Source organism: Onychostoma macrolepis, chromosome 07 (genome assembly GCF_012432095.1).
Source record: "Onychostoma macrolepis isolate SWU-2019 chromosome 07, ASM1243209v1, whole genome shotgun sequence".
NCBI classification, from domain to species: Eukaryota; Metazoa; Chordata; class Actinopteri; order Cypriniformes; family Cyprinidae; genus Onychostoma; species Onychostoma macrolepis.
Window position 1 is genome coordinate 7895154 of NC_081161.1, and position 15766 is coordinate 7910919.

The 15766-nt window shown below is 37.6% G+C and overlaps 1 protein-coding gene across 7 annotated transcripts in view; it reads right to left on the reverse strand.

Annotated features, from left to right (window-relative positions):
• Positions 1–3241: 3241 nt before the first annotated feature.
• The window catches only part of tead1b (TEA domain family member 1b), a 71178-nt gene continuing 58653 nt past the window's right edge, over positions 3242–15766 (reverse strand). For 6 of the 7 annotated variants that reach the window (XM_058781407.1, XM_058781406.1, XM_058781402.1 and 3 more), the window contains 7 exons: positions 15588–15634; positions 14163–14224; positions 13931–14055; positions 12771–12944; positions 10009–10149; positions 8432–8584; positions 3242–6557 (listed from right to left, as the gene is read on the reverse strand). In XM_058781407.1, the coding sequence (XP_058637390.1) occupies positions 6444–6557; positions 8432–8584; positions 10009–10149; positions 12771–12944; positions 13931–14055; positions 14163–14224; positions 15588–15634 (816 nt within the window). In that variant the 3' untranslated portion in view covers positions 3242–6443. The remainder of the gene's footprint in view (positions 6558–8431; positions 8585–10008; positions 10150–12770; positions 12945–13930; positions 14056–14162; positions 14225–15587; positions 15635–15766) is intronic. The other variant, XM_058781405.1, reaches the window with a different exon arrangement.

Consider the following 15766-nt stretch of genomic DNA (forward strand, 5'->3'; position numbering starts at 1 on the left):
AAAAATGTCTTAATGATGAATTTGTTTATAACAAACATGCAGCTTTTTACTTCACAAGACATTAATTGATGGACTGAAGTAGTGTGGGTTACTTGTGGATTATTGTGATGTTTTTATCAGCTGTTTGGTCTCTCATTCTGACGGCACCCATTCACTGCAGAGGATCCACTGGTGAGCAAGTGATGTAATGCACAATTTCTCCAAATCTGTTCCAATGACGAAAAAAACAGTTCCTTTAAACACTCTCATTTATATCTTTAATGGCCTGAGGGTGAATACAAGACATTTTTATTTATTATTATGACGAAATTATGCATTAAAATGTGTTTATTGCCTCCATAAAGTTCAGAACACGTTATTAAACAGCTGTACTAGAGTAAATAGTAATTTTGTGGATAAAACATTTAGTTTCAATGAGCTTGCACAACAATGTGTGTCATACATGCTTATAAATAAAACTGGAGAAAAAAAAATGCATTGGGGGAAAAAAACTTAATTCGATTAAACTGTTTTCAAAGTCTGTTCCTAGAAGTGACAACAGATGGCGCTGCAGATTTGAATCAGAATCAGAATCAGAATGAGCTTTATTGCCAGGTATGTTTACACATACGAGGAATTTGGTTTTTGTGACAAAAGCTTCCATAGTGCAACAGAATGACAGCGACAGAACAAAAAAAAAAACAGATAAAAAAAAAAACAAGAGTAAATAAGGTACAGGTAAATAAGGAATAAAAATACACAAATTGACAATTGCATGTACAGGTATATAACAATAGACAGTTGTATGTACAGGTATAACATGTGCAAATTGAAATGTAGACTTAAGTATGTGTGTGTGTTAGATAAATAAGTGTATAAATAGTGTGTGTTCCACAATTATTGTCAGGTGTTCATGAGATGGATTGCCTGAGGGAAGAAACCGTTTCTGTGCCTGGTCGTTCTAGTGCTCAGAGCTCTGTAGCGTCGACCAGACGGCAGCAGTTCAAAGAGGGAGTGTGCTGGATCTGAGGGGTCCAGAGTGATTTTGCTAGCCGTTTTGCTCACTCTGGATGAGTACAGTTCTTGGAGAGTGGGGAGGGTTGTACCAATGATTCGCTCAGCAGTCCGGACTACCCTCTGTAGTCTTCTGAGGTCAGATTTGGTAGCTGAGCTGAACCAGACAGTTATTGAAGTGCAGAGGACGGATTCAATGATGGCGGAGTAGAACTGTTTCAGCAGCTCCTGTGGCAGGTTGAACTTCCTCAGCTGGTAAAGGAAGTACAATCTCTGCTGGGCCTTTTTAACAATGGCGTCTATAGCCGCTTTTCCACTATCGGGCCGAACGGTTCTAAGAACTGTCAGGCACGGTTCCAGTTGTATTTCCACGTGAGCCTGGTACGGTAGCTTGCTAAGCGCGCTATTTTGAGCAATGTAAACACAAATTAGTAATAAAATCGAAAGAAATTTCTGATCATCCTCCATAACGCGGTGGCTATTTACACCTCATATCATATGTAAACACTTGTGTTACCACGGCAATGACTGACACATTTGAATTGCATTCCAAAGAGATCCGTTATCAGCCCTGCAGTGGAAAATGAAACCATAACCGTACCGGCCGGCTAGGATTGGCACGGAATGGAACGGTTATGCAAAGAGAACCGTTCGGCGCGATGGTGGAAAAGCGGCTTATGTGAATTTCCCACTTTAGGTCCTGGGAGATGGTTGTGCCCAGGAACCTGAATGACTCCACTGCAGTCACAGTGCTGTTCATGATGGTGAGTGGGGGGAGAGCAGGGGGGTTTCTCCTGAAGTCCACGATCATCTCCACTGTTTTGAGCGTGTTGAGCTCCAGGTTGTTAAGACTGCACCAGACAGCCAGCTCCTTAGCTTGACAGAGGGGTCTTTAGATGTGCAGTCATTGGTGTACAGGGAGAAGAGCAGTGGGGAGAGGACGCAACCCTGAGGAGCTCCAGTGCTGATTATGAGGGTGCTGGATGTGTATTTTCCCAGCCTCACTAGCTGCTGCCTGTCTGTCAGGAAGCTGGTGATCCACTGACAGACGGAGGTGGGCACAGAGAGCTGTGTGAGTTTGGGCAGGAGGAGGTTTGGAATGATCGTGTTAAAAGCTGAGCTGAAGTCCACAAACAGAATACTCACATAAGTCTCTGGTCTGTCTAGATGTTGCAGAACATAATGCAGTCCCATGTTGACTGTATCGTCCACAGACCTGTTTGCTCTGTAGGCAAACTGCAGAGGATCCAGTAAGGGTCCAGTAATGTCCTTCAGGTGGGCCAGCACCAGTTTTTCAAAAGACTTCATGACCACAGACGTTGGAGCCACAGGCCTGTAGCCATTTAGTCCTGTAATTTTAGATTTCTTTGGGATGGGGATGATGGTGGAGTGTTTGAAGCATGAAGGGACTTCGCACAGCTCCAGTGATCTGTTGAAGATCTGTGTGAAGATGGGGGCCAGCTGGTCAGCACAGGATTTCAGACAGACTGGTGTAATACAATCTGGGCCTGGTGCTTTTTTCCTTTTCTGCTTCCGGAAGACCTGGCGCACCTCGTCTTCGCTGATCTGAATTGCAGGGGTGGGAGAGGGGGTGGGGGGTGGGTTTCCTGGAGGTGTTAATGGTTGTGTGGAGAGGTGTTCAGGGCAGGTGTGGGGTGTTTTTTCAAACCTGCAGTAGAACTCATTCAGATCGTCTGCCAGTTGTTGATTTTCCACAGTGCTGAGGGATGGTGTCTTGTAGTTGGTGAACTCTTTCAGACCGTTCCACACTGATGCTGAGTCACTGGAAGAGAACTGAATCCTTATTTTTTCAGAATAATTCCTCTTTGCCTCTCTGATCTCCTTTTCCAGTGTGCATTTGCCCTATTTATACAAGACTTTGTCCCCCTTCCTGTAAGCATCTTCTTTGGCCTGACGGAGCTGTCTGAGTTTTGCAGTGAACCACGGTCTGTCGTTGTTGTAGGTTAAATGAGTCCTGGTAGGAATGCACATATCTTCACAGAAACTGATATAAGATGTTACAGTCTCTGTGAGCTCGTCCAGATCGGTGGCAGCAGCTTCAAAAACACACCAATCAGTGAGGTGGAAATATATATATATATATATATATATATATATATTTTTTTTTTTTTTTTTTTAAACAGTTTGGTGACCATCATTCTGGTGTTCTCAAGAAGAAAGTCAGTCGGTCATACAGGTGCATCCTTTTCAATGAAACATGAAGAAAACAACACATGACCAGACAAGCTGTTTTAATTACTTATTTTATTCAATATTGTATACATACAAAGTATCTAGAAAGCTACAAAATATCTACCACTTTATCAAGAAGGCATCAAAATGTTACGGAGCAAAGACAAGACCATATGCGATAAAGAACACACACATAATAGTTTTTTTCTTTTCTCTCTCAGCCTTGCTCCAATGCTTTTTTTCCATCATCAGGGATATTAAAAGATATCACACCTTTGTACCAAGAAAAGCCAGAATATATAATTTTATACAAAGCACCTTTTTACAAAAAAATCTCTGCACACAAACCCAATATCTTTTTATGATACTATCTGAACTAGAGAAAAGTTCACTTTAAAGCCAACATCTTAAATGGTAATGAACATAGGAGGTACCAGTACCTACACATAGACAAAATACAAACATATAGATCAAAAAACAGAAGCTAAACTGCTGACATACTGTAGTCCGGATTCCGCTCAAATCCGTGCTTAGTGTCCGTTACTAGCAAAATAATGTCCGTTTAACATTCATCATATTAAAGGCATTAGTTCTCAGATCCCTGGAGAAGTAAAGGGGACTGATAAGGAGGAACTGACGTAGCAGATGCACCAGCAGCGCAGCAGTAACAGTATCACCACCCAAACGGGCTCTGAATATACTGACGTCGTCACAAAACCATCGCGTACATGTAGAACAATACAGGAAGATCTCTATATGAAACGTGAACAAGAACAAAGGGGCGAAGGTACGGCAAACACGAAACAATCAACATCGTCTGCCGTTTTGATATCGCGCGTACTTAATAACTCCACAGTTTACTTGAAACGCTACAACATACACAGCTGTAAATCTAACTTAGTCTCTCACGCTTTGAGGGTTCAATCCACTTAAATGAACAACATGAATAAATTATGCAGTGAAGATGATATGGTTTGGTGAAGCCAGCTTTGTCCGTAAAGGACTTACATGTGACTCTGCGGTTAATATCCTTGACTATCTTTAAGGTCTGAGGAGCAACACACTTTGACGTCACTTCATATAGAGTTTCTATATTCAAAATAAGACATTGAAATGGCTTGAAAAAAGGAAAAGCAAACACCATTCAGCAATCATAATCTCCACGGTGCTGTGAGGTTTTCCGCTTTTACAATTCGATTATGCACTAGAAAAGTAGCTAAAGCTCTATGTCAAATAAATCTCTCACAGAATGGAACCGAAGTTCATAGCTCGAAAGAAAAATAATAAAATATGACAGTTTGCCACATCCACCAAATCAAATGCTGATAGAAGTTTGTTATTTATAATTATTACATAAATTTATTTCCACTCACTAGCCCATGTTGATTTTTCTATAAAATTCTTATGAAGGCAATGTGGTGAATATTTGACCTACATCCACTTTTTTTTTTTTTTTGGTTTTCGATCATCTTAAGAACGCAAAAAAAAAAAAAACACATCAGTCTTTTCTAAGCTGGAAAAATCAGAACCAAAGGCACTTTCATGCTACAGTGCAGGAAATAAAGAGGAGCTCTATGCGTCTCCTTCAACTTTTTGGTCTTTTCGGATAAGAAAGGCAAGATCTGTATGTCTAAATATGTCTTCCGTCTCTGAGAGTGAAAGGTCAACCGAATGGCCAGTGCTCTTTTATAAAGATGACACGTAGGATCTTAAGGTGCGGTCACATTTGTGAAACTGCGGCAAAATTTAGTGGGCAAAAAGTCCATTGTTTCTCATCAACAGTGTAGCGATGTGTAAAGCACAGCTCACACAGAAGTCACTTTCAAACCAAGAATCTCTCAGCTGGTCAGTGCGGCAAACTCACTTGAAACAACTTAAAAAACGAGCAAAATTTCTGCCTTATCGCGAAACTCCCAGTCAAACAAATTCCTATTGGAATGACGGATTCATCTGCACTAATTTCTCCGCCTAGCAACAGTAAATGTGACCGCACCTTTTTCACGAAAATCGACTGCGCTCGTCCATGTTCGCTTCATACACTAAGGCACTGTGCTGTATATTGTTACACTTTGGCAGGTTTGTACTGTACAATTCCTACAACATGTGACAATAAGAAAGTCTTCCAGCTTAGGAAAGAGTTCACAGCTTTAGTGGCATCTTTTGGAGTTCACACAACCATTATTAAGGCTTGCAGTCGTAGAAATCGATTAGGCCACAGAGACATGGGCTGTGTGGGGATGTCAAAGGCAGCGAGGAACTCTGGGACAGATTCTTACAGATGATGAAGGAGTGCTCCGTGACGTACGGGCGTACAGCACGTTCAGGGATGGGCTTCGTGAAAAGTGTGGCTTTCCCAGCGGCAAACACGCTCTAAGGCTTGTCCGACGAGTGGATCCAAGTGCTCGGGTCAATCTGATGGATAATCCATCAAGCCCTGGTAGTTAATGCAGTGCTTCTTGTTTCTAGAGTTACCTTTTACACAAGCTGTACAGTCAACAGTAAGGGGTCGATTCTCTGCGTTTTCTTATTGCAGGTGATGACACATGACAACAGACACAGGTTGGTATAAACGTCTCGTATCACAGTGCAGTAATTCCTCAACGAAAAAGAAAAAAAAGTAGTGTGTACAAAGTAATTGTTTTCAAGGGCTGGGCTTCAGAATTCCCTGAATTCTCGGAATGCAGGAACGTTTTGTTTTCCGATGGCCACAAGATTCTTTTTTTTTTTTTTTTAAACACCTACAGTAGCTTTCTTTTTAATAAATCAATGTTACAGAATGAAATTTCTCAAATACTTTTTCTTTGGGAAAAATACCTACGTACAGTATGTGAGAATGTATATACATCTGTACACCTACATCCTACTCACACACACATTTATGGCTGCACCCATACGCTTTCAGATGTGTGCGCTTCCGAGATTAAAAAAAAAAAAAAAAATTGAAATGAGGTCGTTTTCAGATTCATTCTAACTCAACCTAACCTTTAAGTTGAATGATACTGTCACTTTATATGTATAGTCTACGAATGAATGTTGATTCGGCATTCTTTGACATTCTTTCCCGTATTAAAACATAATACAACTGTACCGCAATTCACAGCTGCAGTTAAACGTCAAACACATATTAATAAAGAAAAAAAATATATATATATAATTATAAGCATCACCCAAATGTGACGGAAAATCATCTTGAGTGAGTGTTGAGCTAGAGGCACTGCCACTGTACTGAGGTCCAGAGTCTGTGTGAAAGAGCTGCTTCATTCCTTCACTAGTCTGTAGATGTGATGCTGGGCTCCGTGCTCGCTGTTTGACACTTCGAACACACAGGCCATGCACAGCAGGGTCTCCTGTGTGTCTCTGTTTGTTACCACCTGAAACAGAGAGACAGACAGAGAGATTGCATTATTGTACAGTTCACGTCTGGGCCTAAATCTCACAAACTTGTCAAAAAATGTCCAGGTCATATTTTCACAAAAGGTTTAGATAAATTAAGCCTACCGCCCCTCAATTCTCATTACTATGATGCAAAAAACATAATTCAGTAGTGGGCAAAAAAGAGAGAAGAATTTATACACTACCGTTCAATTTATTTTTTTATTTTTTTAAATAGATACTTTATTCAGCATGGACACAATAAATTGATTAAAGATGACAGAAAAGAAAGACATTTTTAATGTTACAAAAATGTCTTTTGTAATCTTAGATCTTTTGAACTTTCTATTCAAAGAATTTTGGGAAAAAATATGAATTTGTAAAAATATGAAGCAGCATAAACTGTTTTTAACATTGATGAGAATAAGAAATGCTTTTTGAGCACCAAATTAGAATGATTTCTAAAGGATCATGTGACACTGAAGACTGGAGTAATGATGCTGATAATTCAGCTTTGCCCTCATAGAAATAAATAATATTTTGTATTTTACATATTTTATAATATCTTCAAATAGAAAAGTTATTTTAAATTCCACAGTATTGCCGTTTGTACTGTATTTAACTATAAACATTAAAAAAACAGTATGTCTAACTTGCAAATTGTACTGTACAGCATGGTAATATGTTGAACTGACATTACCTAGGCTGACTTAAAATAAAACATTACAATAAATGTATTTATAATTTAATATAAAAAATGACCCATGAGAAGTGAAATAAAATAATATTTAAAAATAAAAGTGCAGATCATTATATTTATTTTTCTTTTGTTATTATTAATATTTATGGACTTCACAAGTTAGCAGAGCACAGTGATTTGTATCTTTCATTAAAAAATTTTTTATTTTATTATTATTATTATTTATTATAGTAAAAAATATTGTACAGCAATAACAATGTAATGAGAATCACATCTACACATAACAGTAATGAAAATTTGATGCGAGGAAATGTGCTTAACTGTCTTAAAATTTATGGTACAATGCAAACAATATTTAAAGTTCAAAAACACTTAAAGGGCAGATTTTCATGGGCATTCTTTTTTTTTTTTTTTTTTTGGAATTTTGGATGTATTTTGTGAGATTTACCTGTGTACTGATTTGATTTGTGAAAAGATATCATCCAAAGGAAGATTTTTGATTTTTGACTGCATACATCATTTTATGTCAGTGTCAAACTGCATGTCGATTTCAGGCACATTAAAGTTTTTTATTAAGTCTTGTGCATTTATATTGGGCTTTTCCCCCCAGAGTCAATCTGCAATGCATCAAGACAAGGTAGTGTTTAAAAACTGAATGATCGGATCATTTTTAACATATTGGATCCTGTTTTTTAATCCAATATTAAAAATGCAGTGCTGTATGTGATCGGATCACCTGAGATGGATGTTAATACCAATGCCACCACCCTTCAACAACATATACTGAACACAAGCATTCACTATAAACACACACACACATCCTCCCTCAGTCTATAATAACAACTAAAACCACCATGGCAGGTGAGAGTCGCAACCCAGGAGAGCAGGTTTACAGATGCACAGCACCAGGATGTGAGGGATTTGAAGGAAGGGAGCAGGGAAAGTGCATTAGTAAGACCCTCACTATAGGAGAGAATAGGGCTCTAATCCTTGTGTGTATGAAGGTTAGAGAAAGGGGTTCCTCCCCCTTTGCAGGAGATTATCAGGCTTTGCACAGCGCCACAGGAATGCCAGGAATGCTGGGTCGTCTCTGCTCAGAGGCCACAGGCTCCGCCCTGCACTGAAATCTCTCACTGATAGGTTAAAACATCACTGACGCACATGTAGACTCACCAATAAGATGGTGAAGTTCTCCAGGACGCTGTTCATCATGTATTTCTCAGGCAGGTGTTTGAGTTTGTGGATGAAGTTGATCATGTATTCACACATGGGAGATCGACTTATCCGGTAAACAAAGCGTCCATTCTCAAAGCGAGCATACTCCGTCTGAGAGGACAGATGAGAGAGTTTTTGTTTTTTTATTCAATTCAATTCAACTTTATTTGTATAGCGCAATTCATGATAGAAATCGTTGCAAACCAGCTTTACAGAAAATGTTAAGTTTCTACATTATATTTAGGAGTAGGTTATTAGTGGTGACTATGACAGAAATGTACAGCAGAAATCATGCAGTTAGTTACAAATTGCATGTAATCAAACAGACGGTGAACACTATTAACTGCAATGATTATATGTTGCGATTAAACTTGTAGCAAAATTTGGTAGATTTGTATGTTGTTCCAGAGTTAGCATCATCTGAGTGAAATTAAGTTTGTTTTTAAAAGAAATATCTTATGTTCACCAATGCACTGTAACAGCAATATTTGGAAATATTATTACAATTTAAAACAACTGTTTTCTATTTTAATATATTTTAAAATGTAATTTCTTCCCCTGATGACAAAGCTGGTTTTTATATGTACATTACTGGTCACAAGTTTGGAATCATTCAGATTTTTAAATGCTTTTGAAAGACCAAGGCTGCATTTTTTTTTATCCCAAATACAGTAAAAACAGTAATACTGTGAACTATTATTACAGTTTAAAATAACTGTATTGTTCTAATATATATATATAATTGTGATGTTAATGCTGAATTTTTTGCAGCCATTATTTCATTCTTCAGTGTCACACGATCCTTCAGAAATCATTCTGAATATGCTGATTTGGTGCCCAAGAAACATTTATTGTCAATGTTGAAAGCAGTTCTGCTGCTTAATATTTTTGAGGAAACAGTGATACACTACTACTCAAAGTACGGGGTAAGTAAAAAAAAAAAAAAAGGAATAAAAAGAAAGAAAGAAATACTTATATTTAGCATGGACCCATTAAATTGTTCAGAAGTGTCATTAAAGACATTTAGAATGTTACAACAAATGTTTCAAAGAATCCAGAAAAACATGTTTCCACAAAAAATATTAAACATTATTTATTAGCTTGTTTTCAAAAGTAAGTATATACCATTATTAATAATTGAGCAGCAATTCAGCATATGAATGATTTCTGAAGGATCATGTAACACTGAAGACTGGAGTAATGATGCTGAAAATCTACAATGATACCACCATTTAGTACAGACTTTTTTTGCATGATTTAACATTTTAAAATGTTTAAATTCACATCACTGATCACAAAATCTCAATGTCTCAAATTGTGCTTAGATGAAGATATCATAGTCTTCGATTAAAATTTTGAGACTTCATTAAATTCTCTCAAGACGATGTGTACTAACAACTAAGAACTCCATTAAGTGTCCTGAATAATAAAAGAGCAATTACATTTTCCTCTGGGAAACTCATATTAGAGGAAGAACATTTATTGCTCCATTTATACAATACAACTGTACTCAAAAACGAACGCTTGAAATGTACCTCCACTTTCTCAACAACCTGTTTGCCAAACGAGCAAACCTTTGTGGAGCAGGTGATGGTCATGTTCTCCGGGCTCTCGTACTGACTGCTCACTCCATAGAAAGCCCCAGTTTCATCCTGAATGTTGCAGTTCAAGTCAGCCTATGAAGCAATGAGATTGCAGCTTTAATTCTCAATTTAACTGTCAAATACTTCTATTACAGAGAAATCTACAGCAGAACAAATGGATAGATCAATCAACATATAACATTCAATACAAAACTGCCATCTAGTGGACACTGTAAGCACAGCTTAAAAAAAAAAAAAACTATATGGAGGATTTTGAATGAAGACTGACCCCTGATGTACACTGCACGCGTAAACAGGGCGTATTTTTTCGGCGCCCATGTTAACAGATTAGAGCATTCACACCGCAGGCAGAGGCGGCGCGGCAGCGCGTAGCAGGAGCAGAGCAGAAGCGGCAGTGCCGCGATAGTTTCGGCGCCGAGTCTATTTCTGCTGCGCCGCTTACGCTGAATTAAAGCCACAGTGCATTTTTCTTGATCAAAATTGACACATTTCAAGTAAAATCATGTGAGGTGTTTCTTGTTTCACAATCACGGGGTAAAAGGCACACTGCTACTTTAGCTAAAAAAAAAAAAAAAATGTATACTAATGTTAATACTTGTTCAAATCAATCAATTTAGCAAAGTTAGGCTATTTTCTGCTTATTTTGATAAATAATGCTCAATAAATATGTCATTAACATGTTAATATAAAATATATATTTTAAAATACAGAAACAAAATAAAAAGTAAAGATTCTGAAAGCATTGAAGGAGATCCCATAATAAGATAATATAGATTTACAGTAGTAACAACAAATTTTATTTTATTATATGATATGATTAATATCATGTTTTTAAATATGATGGCTTCATTATAAACATGGTGATTATCTCTAAGGTGGACACCCAACATAATAGGCTATATGATACCATATGAACCATGTCATGTCAGCAATTGGAAAAGTCAGCCATCTATTAAATATCATGTTAATTATTGTGCCTTTCGCCCCAACAGCAGGGGCGCTTTTTACCCCAAATACAATGCTTTTACATATTCTTCTAGTTATTGAAAAACTGTTGCTTTAATTATCTTAAACCAAACTGGTAATCATTAAGAAGACCTTTGTCTCAAAATATATTCAATAATTTTAGTGATTCTCATTTTCTACTTAAACCTACAACATTAAAAAAAAAAAAAAAAAAAAACATCAAATATTAGATTTAGCATAGAATCAACTACACAAAAACACATCACTGCCAGGAGTTATTGCCCATTTCAAAGGCCTGTTTAAATTATTAAAACTAGAGGCATTTATTAACTTTAAGATTACTTTTTATCATGTAAACTATATATACAGCATGTTATACACCACGTGACAGAGGGGAACACGGCACTGCCCATATCAAAGCACATGCCAGACAGCTGTAGGAGAACACCTGAAAAGCGTGACCGAATGAACGATACTCGTCTGTATTTGCAGTACACAAGCCGCGCGGTTCACGCTCTGCATACGCGCCGCTTCTGCGCTGCCTCTGCTCTGCTTACGCGTGCGGTGTGAAACCGGCGTTACACTTCAGTTTGTTCCTCACATAGACATGAAACTTGTATGAAACTTTTAAAATGCTTCTATAGTGCTTTTTTGTCATCCATTCACATTATGAAAAGACCACTGTGGACCTTCTGCAGTATATTGGTGTTACATGTAAGAAAAAAGTCAGTTATGGAAGACCATGAGGGTGAGTAAATGTTCATTTATGGAAACTATTCCTTTTAGCTTGCATTATACCTACACAAAACTACCAACCACTGTCAATTCTACATTTTAGTCTATTCGTGTATTAAAGAAAAAGGCTGTGTCTAAGGTTAGAAAGAATAGATTAAATAACTTTGAGTAAAAAGGCACTCAAAAAAATTCTGAAAAAGAGTGGAAAAAAGAACAGCTCGCTCTCCGCTCTCTCAGTAAGCTAACACGATGTTCATTACCGAGAAAGCTCAAATATTCATTTCTGGCATACTCTCTTTTCATTAAGACAAGCCTGTTACATTTTCACATCATATTCAAGAGAGGCATTATTGTGCAGATCCAGAGTTTCATTTGAAATTCAGATCCCTCTGTCACTTCAAACGGAATTCGAACAGCCTCGCTCCAACCACGATGAGGCCCACTTTGTTGGTTGCCGCTAGTTAGCATTTCACAAAATGCATGCAATGTTTGAATAGCTATTAGAGGAGCAACCAGGTCATCCAATTGTTTGGCGATATTAAACGGAATAAGTGCGAGCTTTGATCATGGACACTTCAGCTATGCCATGCCAAATATAGCGGCGGCGGCGGTTTGGACGCGTAAACAGAGACGGCTGTCTTTAAAACTAAAGTGGCCCAGTGTCTTTAGGGAAATGCACGATTATTCATGCATGTAATCACTCGGTGGATAAATATTTGCGTTAAATAGGCAGTTGTATGGGTGGTAAACATGAACTGTGGTAATTTCGCTCTCATTAATGTAGAAACCTTGGCACAGGCTGGGCATACATTACACAGCATACTACATTTATGTTTATTTTTAAGCCTAAATAAAAAAAAAATACTAAGTTTTTCTTGCACTAATTGTGTGCTATGATGTCTTCTTTTGTGGATAATTGTCCCGTGCATGTTGGGGGGGAGGGGTCTGTGAATTGCTAAACAGATGCTCATTCTTTGCAGAGATTCACTCACCCAGAACTTTATGAGAAAGAATGAATTCTGAGGACCCTTGCCAAACAATTCTTTCAGCCCTCCTTTCTTCTCAGGAAATTTGTCGTAAATCTGACGAATGTCCACTGACTCGAGCAAGGCATCATTGTAAGAGTGATTTGTCTGACCGATGTGCACGAAAAGATGCTTGTTATACTGCACAGAAAAAAGAGAGAAAACAAGTTAGAAACTTGTCAAAATGACTGAAAGCACTTGATTTTTTAGTTTTAACTTAGTACTATCCATCTATTCACAACTGTTAATTTATAAATTTCATGATATGTTGATTAATAATGCTAATTATTCACAATTAATGACATATATCAATATTATATTTGGTGAGAAAATTCACATTTGTACATTTTATTATTTTGGCAGACAAACAAATGACTGAATAAACATGACAAAGGGTTAATGATCATTTATTTAAAAAAAATAATCTTGCTTAATGGCACTAAATTATGCATACTATTGTTCATTGATACTTCATGCTTGTTCAAAATATAAAAAATAATGATATATCCCCAGACATATTAAAAATGTATTAACATATGTAGAAATTAACATGACATAAAGTGTTCATTGGTAGTTCATGATATTTAAGGTATAATTCTGAGATATTCACAAATGTACCACAGCATATAAAAGAACTATAACACATATTAGCGATGGTACTTTAATATAGTAGAGAAACAATGCTTTTTTATGTAAGCATGATAACATCTGAATTATGCTATAAATTTAAAAATTAAATTAAAACAGGACACTGTATTTTGACAGTCCTCAAAGTCAACAGAAAATGTTATTCACAACTAATTTTCACTGCATTACAGTTATATTAGGGTATGATCATATTTCTAAGTAAAACATTTATTTGAGATATTCAAAGAGCCAAAAATGTAGGGCGGGTATTTTTCCCCATTGGAAAGAGATTGAATTGTGAGAAGTACGTGTTGCATACTAGAATGTGCGTTTTCAGTCAACTGTGGCGGACTTCTTTCTAAAAACACTCGCTTTTAAGGAGGTTTTTTGACTAGTAGGCTAAAGGTTAATGATGACTCATGTGCAATAAGACCAGGAATGTGTATTAGTGTATAAGTTAATTTCATTTTGACTTATAGTGACATAAAGAAGCGACTCACGGAATCTGGATCTCTCTGGTGCTCAAGAAAAGCGGAGAACTCCACCAGTCTGAGTTTAGATGTGCCGATAGATCGGCCCTGCCAGGCGGGCACTGTGGGAGCCGGCGCTGTCGGGGGATCATAACCTACACACACATACACACACTGAATATTAGCTCTTCTAAACAAACAGAATGTTAAATCTGAATGTGAACTGGAAAAAAAAAAACATGGCAAGCGGCGACCGACATACTTGAGATTGTAGTCGTGACTGCTGGCTGGATAGGGTACGCTTGCTGAGCAAATGGCTTGATGCTAAAACATAGACAAAGGAGAATTAAGAACAGGAAAACGAGCAGCCTGAAGTTTAGCGGCACTACATACTGAAGAGATTAAGAGGGTTACACAGCAAAGAAGAAACAAAGCTGCACAAAGTATTCAAACTTGGAATCAACCCATCCCTGTTTCTGGAAAGGCTTCCTCTATCTCTGATCCCTCTGAGGAAAAGAGAGAAAGCTGGAAGGGACGGGGAAAATGCAGACATCAAGAAGAGGAGAACGACAATAAAGCAGACAAAACAGAGACAGGAGGAATAAAGAAGATCTGCATTTCCTGAAGGAAATGCCAGTGCTTTCAAGGCAGCAAAAGAAACACATTAAAGTTTTGGGCTATAAATTTAGTTCTGTGAAAATTAAATGCTGAATCAGATCATAGTCATGACAAAAATATGAATGATTTCCCTCCTGCTCTCACATTCTCTTAATTTCATTGGATATTGCAACTTTATTGCTAGTCAGGACTGTGTGCACACCTGACAACTTGCTGACTAAATTTCAAATAAGCTCACTAATTTACAAGTGCGCATACTAGACAGCATTGGCAGCATGCATACACTATAAATTGGCCATAATCCAGGGCTTTTTGCTGCACACTAGTTGTGGAATTAAAGAATTTGTCTTGTAGTGTACACTTGTCTTAAAGCAGTGGTAGATGCTTTAAACCAAACCATCTATATATATATATAATGCAAACTATATTAAATAATTATAATTATACATAATTAAACTTATAATTTTGTAATATTAAATTAGACAAAAGACCTAAGCATGAAATTAAGAGCATTAAAGTTTGAGTATAACCACCCCATTATGGTAAGAATAAGCAGTTAATTCATTGCAGAAGAAGAAGGAGAATATGTAGAAGGATGTGCAGAAGAAGGTGAAGATGGTGGTGAAGAAGAAGGTGCAGGAGATGCAAAAGAAAGTGCAGAAGAAGGTGAGGAAGGTAAAGACGGTGGTGGTGGTGGTGAAGAAGAAGAAGAAGAAGGTGCAGAACAAGTGGAAAGTGAAGAAGAAGGTGGTGAAGACAGAGTTGCATAAGAAAGGGAGGAAGCTAAAGACTGGTGAAAAAGAAAGTGCAGAAGGTGAAGTGGTAGAGAAGAACAAGAAGGAGGAGGTGCAGGAAAAGGTGAAGGCGGTGGTGAAGAATAAAAAAAAGGTGAAGAAAAAGGTGAAGAGGGTGGTGGTGAAGACAGCAACGGTGAAGAAGATGCAAAAGAAGAAGGTGGTGAAAAAGTGGGTGAATACAATGATGAAGGCACAGAAGAAGAAGAAGAATGTCTGACTAAAGAAAGCTTTAGTGGGCCAATGGGAGCAGAACTTCTAGTAGATATACTCACTCTTGTGAGGATCCAGGCTGGCCCGTGGATATCATGCCCTGCCAAAACTAGAGAATTAGATAAATAAATAGACAACAAAACACAGCCTATCCACAGGCACACACACGTCTGTGCACTCTTGATACATCAGTTATCACATGTCCATTGAAAAATGAGGTGGACTATGTGCCATGCAGTCT